This window comes from Danaus plexippus, assembly GCF_018135715.1.
Source record: "Danaus plexippus chromosome 3 unlocalized genomic scaffold, MEX_DaPlex mxdp_25, whole genome shotgun sequence".
Classification (NCBI taxonomy): Eukaryota; Metazoa; Arthropoda; class Insecta; order Lepidoptera; family Nymphalidae; genus Danaus; species Danaus plexippus.
The window spans coordinates 1,169,186-1,182,439 of NW_026869844.1; the positions used below are offsets into that span (position 1 = coordinate 1,169,186).

The 13,254-nt window shown below is 38.2% G+C and overlaps 1 protein-coding gene across 10 annotated transcripts in view; it reads left to right on the forward strand.

Moving 5' to 3' along the window:
* Positions 1 to 13,254, forward strand: part of LOC116770116 (maternal protein pumilio) — a 53,396-nt gene that overhangs the window by 6,174 nt on the left and 33,968 nt on the right. For 7 of the 10 annotated variants that reach the window (XM_061526703.1, XM_061526706.1, XM_061526704.1 and 4 more), the window contains 7 exons: positions 144 to 276; positions 363 to 512; positions 639 to 855; positions 4,165 to 4,384; positions 4,715 to 4,787; positions 4,964 to 5,064; positions 5,309 to 5,464. In XM_061526703.1, coding sequence (XP_061382687.1) covers positions 144 to 276; positions 363 to 512; positions 639 to 855; positions 4,165 to 4,384; positions 4,715 to 4,787; positions 4,964 to 5,064; positions 5,309 to 5,464 — 1,050 coding nt within the window. The remainder of the gene's footprint in view (positions 1 to 143; positions 277 to 362; positions 513 to 638; positions 856 to 4,164; positions 4,385 to 4,714; positions 4,788 to 4,963; positions 5,065 to 5,308; positions 5,465 to 13,254) is intronic. The other 3 variants (XM_061526705.1, XM_061526707.1, XM_061526702.1) reach the window with 2 other exon arrangements.

Below are 13,254 nucleotides of genomic sequence, written 5' to 3' on the forward strand. Positions count from 1 at the left end.
TAGTTGAATCCTCTTTAGGTATTATTATTTTGTTCACACAAGTACTATTTTTTTTACAATTTTTTACTTTTTTATATATTGCTATAAGTTGTTTTCTTTTTAATCAATAGATTTAAATTAATTTGTTCTCGTTTCTTTTTCAGATTGCACCATCTGCAAAAAAGTTGTGGGACAAAGGACCTGGAGCTGGAGGTGATATCAAAGGACCACCACATCTACCACCCTTGCAGCTGAACCCTGAACAGATGTGGCGAGACCCCACTTGGTCTGCTCAAGGTTGGCTCGTAATTGAATTGAGGGTTTTTAAATTTTTCATAAATGTCTTGTATGTTATGTTAATGTAATTATTATAAAATCATTAGCAGTGGAACACAATGTGGGTGTACCGATGATGGGTACTCGTCGTGGGGTAGCGTTTCCTGGCGGGGACGCCAGCAGCATCCTCTCGCCGAGAGACACCGCCGGCCTGGGGGTCAAGATGGTGGAGTACGTGCTGAGAGGCTCCCCAACGGGTAATGACTTTGCTACCTCTCTAAACATCACTAACCGGAAACGCTTATAAAACACACTAAAATATCTCCTAACGAATGCCATAACGAGTGTTTAAAATTCGACGGTGGTGGCGACTGAGCGTACAGTGTGTGTCATAGAGGGTGGCGTGGCGGGGGCAGTGGCGGGCGGCGGAGATAAGGTGGCGGGCGTGGTGGCGGGCCTGCGAGGCATGGTGCTGGACGAGCGCTCAGAGGACAAGCCGGCCGCCGCCTCGCCCTTCGACAAGGACCTGCACGAGCTGCACGACCACGCCGCGCTGCAGAACGGACTGCACAACGGCCAGGACGACGACAAGGCCTTCAAGTTAGTTGACATGTAACGTTGCTACGTTATACTATACACACACACACCCACGGGGCGGACCTCTGTGAGATGATACTTTGTACCGCACCCCTCGCGATATGTCTCACAGTAACTCGTTTCGTATTCGTTTAGTCCAATGAGAACGTTGAGAACTTAACGCAACCTTAATCCGATCTTAATATGTGGTACGTTTAAACTAAAACACTGACCACTAAAAGTTTTTTGTAATTACGTCATTTTGTTGTTCCTACTAATAATTGTATTTAATTTTAAAGCGTTTATAGACACGGGTCACGGGTTATGAAGTAAACAAATAGGATTATAAAAGATAATTACGAATTCCATCATATATTATATATAAATTATCTAATTCGAGGTCCTAACGATTTGTAAACTATTTTAGAAAATTCATCGATTCTGTAATAGATACTTGCGTGTTGCATATAGTGTGAGCCGCGAGGAGACAAAAGAATGGAGGTATCTAGAGTATCAGCGGGTAATAACTCACTGTACCGGCTCATAAGAATGAGAAATATATAACCAGTTTGAGTGACGACATGTGTGTGTGTGGCGGGCGGCCGCAAGGCCGGCGGGCAATAACCGAGGCTGGCCCAACTCAATGACACCAGACCGCGATCTCTTATCAATTATCATTTTATGATTCATCGCGACTGATAGTGTTTATGTATGTGTGTGTGTGTGTGCGCGCGCGTATAGATACTACGATAAATTTAAGAAAGATTTGATCACCCGAATAATTTAATGACCTACGAGGCTATATTTTGTTTCACACATATCACGCTTTTATAAAAGTGCTTATCACACAAACATTACATAAGATGAATATAAATAAGTTTTATTTTTTGTGGTCAGTTTTACAAGGTCCACTTACATCGAAACAGAAGTTTTTATCAATAAAACAACATGTTAAAAATATTGTTTATTCTTAAATATAGTGATTAACCTTCAAGCGGGCGCGCGGTCGTATGTACCGGGAGCGGGCGCGCGTAACCGAAAAGACCTATGGATGAATAAGAGAAATAATGCACTATTTGTTCAATAATTATATATTTATTTGTACTTGGATATATTATCATGGTCGTTAAAGTCTAATTTGTCAAAAAAATAATTAAAATTATGATAAAAAAACAATTATTAAACGAATTAATTAACTCACATATTCTTCGGATCAAAACAAAAATTATGAACACAAATTCTTTTTACATATCTCAGACTAGTTCATATACCTAGTCTAATAATAAAAATTACAAAATAACAATAACAATAATTTTTGGTTAGTTTTCTTGAGAATCAGTTTCTTCGTCCATATAACATTGATGGCAAATAAATGTTGTGCGAATATTTTTCATACGTAACTTACATTGCGTTTTTGATTGCCTCCTTTCTTTGGCTGGACATATTTTACAGCTTCCTCTGCATGAGCCAGGACTACCTGCCTCTGTATCAGCAGCACCAACCTCCATGTTCAAATTCTCCCTAATGTTGCTTTTTAGTTTTCTTGGAGGCCTACTATCGTTGATCTTCTTTGGACGTACTCTTTTGTCAATTCAGTGCATAGCTCGTAAGTTATATTCGCCTTTTCCGTAGAATCGCATTATTTGCCCTCAATAGCACCATACTATTTATTCCTGCAATATCCAGAGGACGAAAAAAGAGTGTCACTGGCCATCTTTCCACTGACCATTATTCTTCCTTGAAACAGAATACATCTTTACCTTTTTATCGACTTCATCGGCACCCCCTTTGTTTTATTGAAGAAAAAAAAAATGACGATGCTGGGTTTGCGCTTTTCATTTATACTTTCATCAATTTTAGGCACGTAAGATACGAGTGTAGCTGGATCAGAAAGTCTAAATTCACTTGAATATTCAGGTCTGTTATTATCTATGAAGCAAGGAGGGACTTCTTTCAGGTTTTTACGCATGGCACATACATCGGAAATCTTGTAATCCTCGGCCGAATCGTTCACCAGCGGCACACCGGTACACCAACTGTCGATGTTTTCTCCCACTGAGTATGGCAAAAGATAATTCTTTGTAAACATATCTAAAATTTCTCTTATTGGCGCAGCTTTGTCTAGAGTACGACGAGCTTGTCGCATGGTAGCATCATCAAACCGCGAAGAATTCAGTAGAAATTTTACTCTTTTCTCTGAATTGGAGTGTGATGTCTTCAAATATCCCGCGATATACAACAATCCCGCTATAAACAACAAAAAGTGGTCAAATTTCCCCCGCATCTGTCGGTTTGTAGTCACGTATTCTGTTGTACGATTGCGCTTTTTTTTTTTAATTAATTCGTTGGTGTGTCTAACAACTTTTTCATAATACTCTCTGAAATGAGTAAATTCCAGGCTTGTGTGAATGCTGTCCCCCACACCATTCCCACGGGCTCCCGCATCTTCCGTGAGAGTATTTTGAACTCGACACCTCACTCTGTTATTGTTAGATTTTTGCCACTTCGTTACTTTATCGCGCCCTGTAAAACAGCTATTTATTTATGAAAGTGGCAATTTATCCTCATCTGATTCCGAGCAGTTTGATTCCTCAGCAGATCGCGGTTCCTCTGCAACGGTGTGCTCGGAAGTTTCAGAGCCTTGGTCGCCGAGCTCTGATTCACTCTTCTTAGTAATTCTTCGAGTACTGCACTTTGTGATGACCGTCCAGGACTTATATTATATAAAAAAACCGCGTGTAGACTTTTCGTCGACTGCACCGGGACTAAAACAATTGCGATCTTTGGAGTGGGGGGAGCGCCCCGAGCGGCGGTATATTCTTTATTTAACTCCCAATGACATAGCGACAGGCTGCTAGAAATGAGAAGTAGGGGTGATGGGTAATAATAATAATATTAACGAAAATGCAGAAAGCGCGGTCGATTCGACTACGCGCGCCCGCTTGAAGGTTTAACTCTATAAAAACAAATCGATATCATCCTTAGTACGGAATTAAGGTAACTGTCCCTAACTGATTTTGTTAAAGAGTTACACAATTGTCATAAACAACGTTGCTTTTAACGGAATGAAGAAAATAATAATTCCAAGACGACGTTTTATTATTTAGAATTTATAATTTACATACCCATTTGACGATGTGACCGTGGTTACCATTAATGTTGACAACACTAAATAATACTCGTTTATGTTTCATGTATTAATTGAAATCTGAAGATATATAGACTTGGCGTATACAATATGGACGGAGACAGGAAACAATTATTTAATTTAACCTTGAATGTATATATATATTTCCCATCGAAAATAATTTTGTTTGAATCTGTTTGTTTCAGTCGCACCCCTGGCTCCCGGCAGCCGTCTCCCGCTGAGGAGGAGGGTGGTGTGGGCGGCATGAACAACGTGAACACTGGCGGGGTGAACGCGGGCGGCGTGGGCGTCGGGGTGGGTGTGGGCGTTCGCAACGGCGAGGCGGGCGCCTTCCCACTGCTGCCGCACGCGCTGCCCGCGCCACAGCCGCAGCTGCACCACTTGCCGCATCTGCAGCACCCTCAGGTATTAGTTAAAACTAAAACACGGGTAAAGTTTTTGGTGTATTCCATATAAATAACAGGGTAAGAGGTCGTTTGTTGTGCTGGCAAATAATGTCCGACAAGTTGAATAGATTTCAATTTTTTTTATTGTTGTTCCCTATGTACAGAAGGTATATTGCGATATCTTCATGAATGTAAAGGTTAAAGCAGTTGTGAGAAATAATGATTATCTTGATGGCTTAGTAATGCCTGTACTTTCTTAGGTTGTAAAAAATATATATATAAATCAATAAAGACGGCGGCACGGGTGTAGGTAGTAGTGAATATTTGTAACAGTTATATATTTTTCCAGCATCATCCCGGTATGCTCGGAGTTGCTCCTCTCCAAGGATTGCCACATCCACAGCATCCTCAACTTCACCCTGGTGGGTACTCACTACCTTAAATAACGTTTAATTTATATAAAAAAATGTTTTATATATTCATTAAAAACTTTGCTCTGCTCCGACATGGTACAGATGTTAGTTTAAATACAACAAAACATTGTTTTGTAACAAGGAACAAGTTGGAAAGAAAATATAATGGAGTTGTTATGTTCCAGGCATGAATCTGAACGACTCTATGAACCAGCACATTGAACTCGTCTTACAAATGGAGCAGCACCCGCAGTTTGACAACAACAGTTTTGCAAACACCCAGCAGGTTAGTGCTCTAGTTTAGTTTGTCTGAGTTTAGTTTACCGTTGGAGGGAAGGAGTAGTATTTGTCCAAAGTTTGTTCTGTCAATATTTAGAGCATAAAGTTTCAATAAAGCCACAATCAATTGTTACTGTGGACGTCTGATTCTGATGCTATTTAATTTAAATTTATTTCTCATCGTCAGTTAAAGTCAACAATTGTTTTACTTCATATATTTATCTTCTAATATGTATATAATATCGGTGCAGTACGCGGGCGGCGTGGGCGGGGTGGGCGGCGTCGGTGGCGTGGGCGGCGTGAGCGCGTCCAGTAGCGGCGTGGGCGGCGCGGGGCTCGTGAACGGAGCGTCCGTGGTGCCCGCCGCGCCGGACTCGGCCCAGCACCACCAACCCTTCGAGCTGCAGGTCAGTAACTAACAACAGGCGTATTCCTGCCGCATGACACACACGGTCAGCTCGTGACTGCCGCAAACTGAATGACATACTATGACGTTAGTCCCACGTGTTAATAATACATTAGTCATCACGCCGCGCGCTGCTTTCAAAGTTAGCGTGGTTACAGTTAACGTTAATACGGTCCGCTAGTCAGGGTCGGTGGTCCGCGGGGATGCGCTACGGAACAACTCGCTTCAGAAGAAACTAAGGGATCTCTCTGTTGGTGAATAAAACGTTGCCGCCCTGTCCTAGACTGGCTCGCTCATATACCGCCTGTCACGTGCCGCTACGCACATCGATCACTACCGGGCTATGTATTAGAGGTGCTCGTCCGACATTATATCTGATATATTTCTGATCACGCGTGACGCTGTCCTCTCTCGAGACACTCCGCGCTAAGCAATCGCGCTGATGTAAAATAAAAACGGCTTGTGAGACGAATCACCGTTCTCGAGGACGTTGACCTTTGCTGTATTTTCAAACGGGCTTTATACAGGGTGATGCTTTTAGTATTACGTTACCGTTTAAAGTTTTACCCATGATCGGCGCTGCAGGCATAGAGACACTTGTCTATGGTAGCGGTATGGTAGGACTAAAACTGAATTACTGGCTTTTTAAAATCAAATATTACATGACTGGCCACGAAACAAAACTCTTGATTTTGAACGGAACACGTTTTGTGCTTCTGAGACGTTAGTTAATAATTGCTGAGATCGTGATATTGACACTCTTGATAATTTATATCTCACGTTATGGTTTGTTCTTAGTTAAATGTATAAGGTCAACGTTAGTACGACAGTGGTTGATAGATTTCTACTAATGCATTGTTAGAAAAACTCGCCTCGTCGGTTAATAAAATATGGCTTTGGACTGACTAATATTGAAAGACCGGGACTATCAGAATTATCAGAGTTGAAAGACCGAGACGATACAGCGTACTATACGAAACTTTTGCTTTACATCTTCTGCTCGCTGAGGGTTTATTTATATAATATGTGCATATATGTTTTGATGTTTTTTGCAACATTATATTCAGAACATACGTTAAGTGTTGAATGACAAGAGCTTTGCTTCGTTCACTATTTCTGATTTCGGCAATGACACCCGTGTAACAGAAAAGGAAGGCTGAAATAACGGTTTTACAGTCTATGCTGACTTCAAGCTGATAGATAGACTTACATTCATTAGCCTTGACACATTGTAGTATTGACACAGGATAATAAGAGAGACAAGCTCCGTGTGTTGTCAGACCATACTAACTTGGACTAAGCTTTCTGGCCAATAATATAAGTTATTTACTCCGTAATTTTTTTCTCTTAAGATATTTCTAAATGTTGGTATACGATATACTTATACGTATGTTTTGAAATGACTTTAACTTTGTATTATTAATATGTAATTATATTTTACTTATAATCTATTAAATTAATTATCTATGTACTGTCGGAATTTTCTATGTACTGATTGGATCGGAGTAACGTTTCTGGGTATAACTATTATTATTTGTCTCGTTCCATTTCCAATCACGAGTTGTTTTTATAATAACTAATGATGTAATATTTGCCAACAAGTTTTTGTCCAAGATAATTTTATTTTCATCGCTTCATGTAGCTGTGTTTGGCGATGTACGGTCACTTGAGGAATTAACTGAGACTATATAACTGACAAATTTACTCCATGCGACCCGTTTAATTAAACTTATTAATTGTTCAATTAGACTGACGTAAATAAACAACCCAGGTAAATAAAGAATAGTTTGACATATGATAATATCATCTTTAGTGATGTTCTGAACACTGTGGTTAAAAATCAAGCACCATTCCTATTTTTCAAATTACACTGCTGCGATTCATCAGTGTATCGTTTTATTATATTTTTATTATTAACATCCTTCTCGAGCATAAGTCAGTCGAATTATAATTACCACTTATCACGTCCTGTATAATGAACTCATCAAAATCATCTGAAACAAAATATAAAACCAAACACCTTCTATATTAAAATTGACAGATGCGAAGTTAAAAAAATATCATAATTCCGTCGAGTATTCGGAGGCGGTGCTCGCTAAAAGCTATTTAATTTCTTTTGATGGTCATTACACCGAATTCAATGATTACTAAATCGTTATACGAAAATAGAGGGCATTGTTGATGTAATTTTGAGCGTTGTTTGCGGAACACAATGGACTGACTGTCTGTGTGTTAATATTAATGTTACAGCCATCATTAATAACAACCCTTTTATATTCACTGTCTCCTAAGATATTGTCGACCTCATTGTGTTGGTGTTATCATATTAGATGAAGTACAATCGATACTACCCAAAAAATATATACAATAATGTATTAAATTTGTTGTACAGAGGTGTCCAGCGAAGTTGTGATACTTACGGATGAGAGGTTTTACCATTGCAATAAATTTGTAATTCAATATCGATAGTATTAATCCTTAGTCTTGTTCTATACGTTGTCACTGTTATTGTAAAGTCTTCAATAATACCAGACTATTAGTTAGTTTAAAAATATTTAGCACGTTATTATGTATCTGGTCTTATATAGTGAGTAAATTGTATATAACAATGCAGCCCTTTGGGCTCCGCATTATCCTTTGTTAGTGTGTGTGACGAGCAGTAAAAGCGTTTAAGTGAAAGGTTTTAGGCCGAGGTAATCGTAAACCTACTTTCTTCACGCTAGAAACCATAAGACTGAACGCTTTATAGAGATTTATTTATCATACGACGCTCTAGAAGAGTTTTTCACTGCCTTGGTTTACATTTAGTGAGGAGTGGGGGGGGAGCAAGATCCCTTGTTTGATAAAACTAAACTCGTTGAGAGGTGAGAGGGTAATATGTATATATTTTTTATGAATTGACAGTTTACATTCAACGTCAGTAGGGACGGAATTTAAATAAGTTCCTGTTTATGTCATTTTGTATTAATTTGTTTTTCAATAGACTATTACGCCAGAGGTATTGCAGTTGTTGCTCAGCCAGGATTTTTTGAGCTCGCCGTTTATAAAGGGCGATAATAGAATGGGGTTGGCTGTGGGCGCTCGCTTCTGCCGAGCGTCGTTTACATCGTTACGCAGAAGCCTTTGATTATCTACAAGTTTTATTTCTTTTACGAAGCGTCATCACACAGTCGTTTAAAAATTATTTATCTTCCGTAACCACGATGTTAATTGATAATGTTCACAATTAATACTCTTGTTCTGTTAAAAATTAATAAATAAAACTTGTTAAATATATAAACATTTTAAACATAAAATGAAGTTGCAGCTGATGTAAAATATAAATCTATGTAACATGTGTTACTTCCATGCAAAAGTAACTACGCGAAGCGATACCGTTAGCGTGTTGGATGTGAGAGCTTGCCAGTCCCCTTAAGCCACTAGCTAGTATCACCAGTTCACACAACACTAGGAAGCAATAAAGCTACACCCTAACATCACACATCATTACCGATTGTAACGGTCTGTGTGATAGAACCACTATCAATACCAATGACGACACTATAACGTCTTATCTGTCGCATGTCGTATTACCTCCATACTAATATACGTTACGATTATATTTTCCCACTACAATCTTGTCAATAGTTTTTGTCAGTTTTTATAAAATTCTATTTTTGAATTAAATACGAACGGGAATTGTATAGTATTGATGTTATATCGGTGAAGGTTTATTTTATTGAATAGTCTGTGAAGTCTGATCTTGACGTAGTTTTATGTGAGAGTGTTTATCTGTAGGCCGATCTGTTTAAGCCATTACAAACTATAGACGATAACCGTCGGGTTATAAAGATTTGCATAGTATAGTATAAAAACATTCATTTTCTTTTTTTACATAACGTTTACTTGTCATATATACATTTGGTATATAATTTTACGGTTAAAAGAAGGAAAAAATATTAAATTAAAAGCTAAAAAAAATATGTACATGTGGAATGTTTATTATAATCACATAGCATGAATAAGATTAAAAATCTTATTCTTTAAACTCAACGGAGCAGTGAACAAGCAGAGCATATAATAAGAGGTCGACGAACTTAAAACAATATGTCGCTTCGTTACCTGCAACCTGCTCTAAATTACAATCTGTGTGAAAATTTCGTATTATTCTCTAGAATGTGCGAAGAAAAAACTTTGTAATTGTCATATTAGTTTTGCCATTGTTGTAGCTCTTAAAGTCGCGAGACAGTTTCTAACTATGTCGTGATATCTAATTAAGATCTCTCCAGGTGTACGGACCGGAGTGATTCTTACAACAGGTACAATATTATGTGCGTTGTTGTTTCGAAAGACATCGGGTGTTATTTCTTAATTTGAGCATATCTATACATAATTAACGGGCGTTCACTTGACTATTCATTACTGGCAATTAATTCCCGCGGGTTGCGCTCCGCGGCGCAGAGATCGACCTCGTGGGAAATTAAACTGTGCGCCCGTCTTGTGCCGCCTCCGCCTCGGCCTCCGCCCCCCTCGTCCCCCTCACCGCCCGCACACATATATGAACACTTTCTCTCGTGAATTTTCTCATTTTTCTATGTGCAGTTTTCAACGCTGCTTGCAAGAATGTCTAATATGTGAACCGAGGACAAAGACAATAGTTTAGCAGCAAAAAGCTACATTGTCTCCTGAATTAATTACCTGTCGCGGGTTTTCCCTTTGTTTCCGTTGTTTAGTTGCTCGTACCACGTGTTTATTAAATAATCAAGAGGGTATTGAAATTAGCGCTCTGCCCACTAGCTGTAGGCGTGAGAGTGGCTCGCCTCATTATATATTGAAACTGTAATCAGTGCTAGGACCTCTACAGGTCCATGGCGCTCTGTTGTCGAACTATTGTTAGTTACTATGCGGGAGCAATTTGAATATCTTGCATATCACCGTACGATAGATGTTAATGTAACATGGAAAAATATTATAAAGGAAATGTAATTTTTTTTTTAACATGATATGAATCCGCGACGCTACATTATTTCTATTGTAACTGGTAGTGTTGTGAAATAGGAATGCGGATTATTGTATGGTTTTTGATCGGTGTTTGCGGAAGGTGAATGAAGTCGAATGTTGCAACGAACCGAACGCTAGCCGTGAATCGGATCGCATTAAGTCAGCCGCGCCCGATTGCACCGACACGCGCCGCCGGCCGCGGAGAAATTGAAGTCTACCAACCCGTTAACGAGCACTTTCAAAACTTTGCTCTTGATACCTGTAATAACATACGTTAAGACGAACATAACTCATAAACTCAACCCGATTATTATTATCATCCGTTTTGTATATAACAACTCGAACTGATTTACATGGGAATATTTTTTGTTTTATATTTGGCATTGGAATTAACAGCTCATAGTCATAGTTGTCTCACTAATAAGACGTGCTTTGCTTTAGTCCCACTTTTTCTGTTCTCATTTAACTTAAAACTTCAACATCGCTTTAATCCACGGAATGTGCATTTGACTGTACAGTTTTGTCAAGTCTGTCGTTATGAGATTATAATATTCTCTCGGACGCTTTGAAGAATTGTCTGTATTTAAGTTGTAATGTAAAGAAATCTCTATTCAGTGACAATGTCTCTGCGATTTCCTTTACTCGATCGAATTTAGTGCAACGTGTTATATAACGCAATTATATTAAGGGTTAATTTACTTCACGTTTCGCACTCGCTGAATGTGTCGGAGCGTCGGAGCGAAGTCGTATTACCGCTACGAACCACCAGCTATCCGTTAGCCGCTATTATGACATGGCATACGTTGGATACAGATCGTAGTTTGTATCATAATTGATACAATGTCTGGTGATATATAACGTGTCGGATGAATTCGGCTGTGATGCGAGAGGCTGTAATTTGTCTAGGTTCGCGGCCCTCACCGGCGCCGCACCGGAGATAACGCCAGCTTATTAAAGTTGAACGAGCCCGCCACACTCCGATCAGCTCGCTCTCCGCCCTGCTAACTATCTAAACTTAGATTAATCGCCATCTTTTTGTTACTGTGCTACGCTTATTTATCACGCCAATAAGAGAAGCTTTCCCTCAGCCGCCTGTATAATAATTAATTGCCGAGACAATGATTACATCTTGAAGAGGTTTTAATAACGTCTTACATAATTAGTTTGGAAACTTTGCACATAATAATAAATGTTCAAAATTTTTATATGATATAATTAGTTTTCTGGGACGATAACTACGGCAAGAAAATTAAATAAATTACTTGAATATATTAAATTGTTCATATAAAAATTGCCATAGATATAACTTGTTAAATACCACTTATAGATCGACTACTCAAATCTCGCTTTATCGTGCATCCGTTGGAGAAACCGGGCATAATTTCCGCTGAATACTTGAGTAAGACCCTGACTCGTAAAGGCGATGTGAAACTATGTCTCAAACCAACTCGTACTACTAGTGAATATATGACAAATTGACTAAATATATTAAAAACTGATTTTTCATATAGGTTTCTTACCTTTATTGTTTCAATAGCTAAGTCTGTACAAACTATAGATTCGCGTTCATTGAGTGATTAATCAAATATTGCGCGGATAGATTTTATCGGAAAAAATTGCAAATTATCAAGAATCAGCTGTTTGTTGTTGAGCAGCTGATTATTCAGCAATAAAGTGAAATACATGCAGGAATTGAGAGAAATGCAAGAGAAGAGACCATTATTGAGAATAACTTTGGTTTAATTTTAATAGACATTCCTCTGCAGGTCGCTAACAATAAAAGTTATGAGATCACCGTTTGTTATTATGCAACTGTATACGCCCGAGTCGTTATTCATAAAGACGTATTTTTGTTATCTTAAAAATAGATAGTGAATTACATTACTCGTCTCGATGTCGTGTAAACAAAACGGAAAAAAGATGCCATGTCTTACAGTTAATAGACGACAAGGTTAGAGTAGGCGTGATTCAAGACAAGAAGACACGAAATATGCAATGAAATAAAGTAGAGGAGACATCGACACGGACGAGGGCCGTGGCACGCGATACCACCTTCCTTGTACACGACAGCTGACGATACATACGTTGCTGTATAGAATGATGCATAGAATGTGACGGTAGATAAGTCGCCTTGTACGTATAGGTAAAAACATTCCGTGAGGCGATGAATTACACAAGTTTTAAAAGTACGAAGATGTTAAGATACTGTTGTATGTACTGAGTGTAATTATATAACGAAAGTAAATATTGTTTACTAACAAATCGTGTTACATTTCGATATTTTTATCTCTATACCAATCTCTAAAAAAAATTGTCATCCAAAAGACATTTCAGTACAAAACAAATAATAATAAAAATTTAATTTTATACAAACTTTATCAATATATAAACGTTTATCTCAGAGATTGCTCTTTCTATCAATATTGTCTATATTAGATTTAAAGTAAATCAAAACGTCCTAAAATTTACGCCCTACTTTTTTGTCCACTTGGAACAATATTTGTTCTTAGCGGACATGAAAAACTGTCAAATAATTAATGTCTTCTGAGATGTTGACGCTTAAATAAGTTTGTTTTGGTTTGGGATTTATTAATTATTTTATAACGATAACAGTATACCAAACTCTCTAGAATTATAATTAAATGTAAGACTCGTGCTTCTTAGGATCGAGTTCGTTCAAAGCAACTTCACAATGATTTGTGACTGGGTGTTATATGAGGAAGTCTTAACAAAATATTATAAAAAATAATCGTATTTAATAATAAAAGGAATTTTACTATTTCGTGCAATATTTGTTGTGAATCAGTTTAA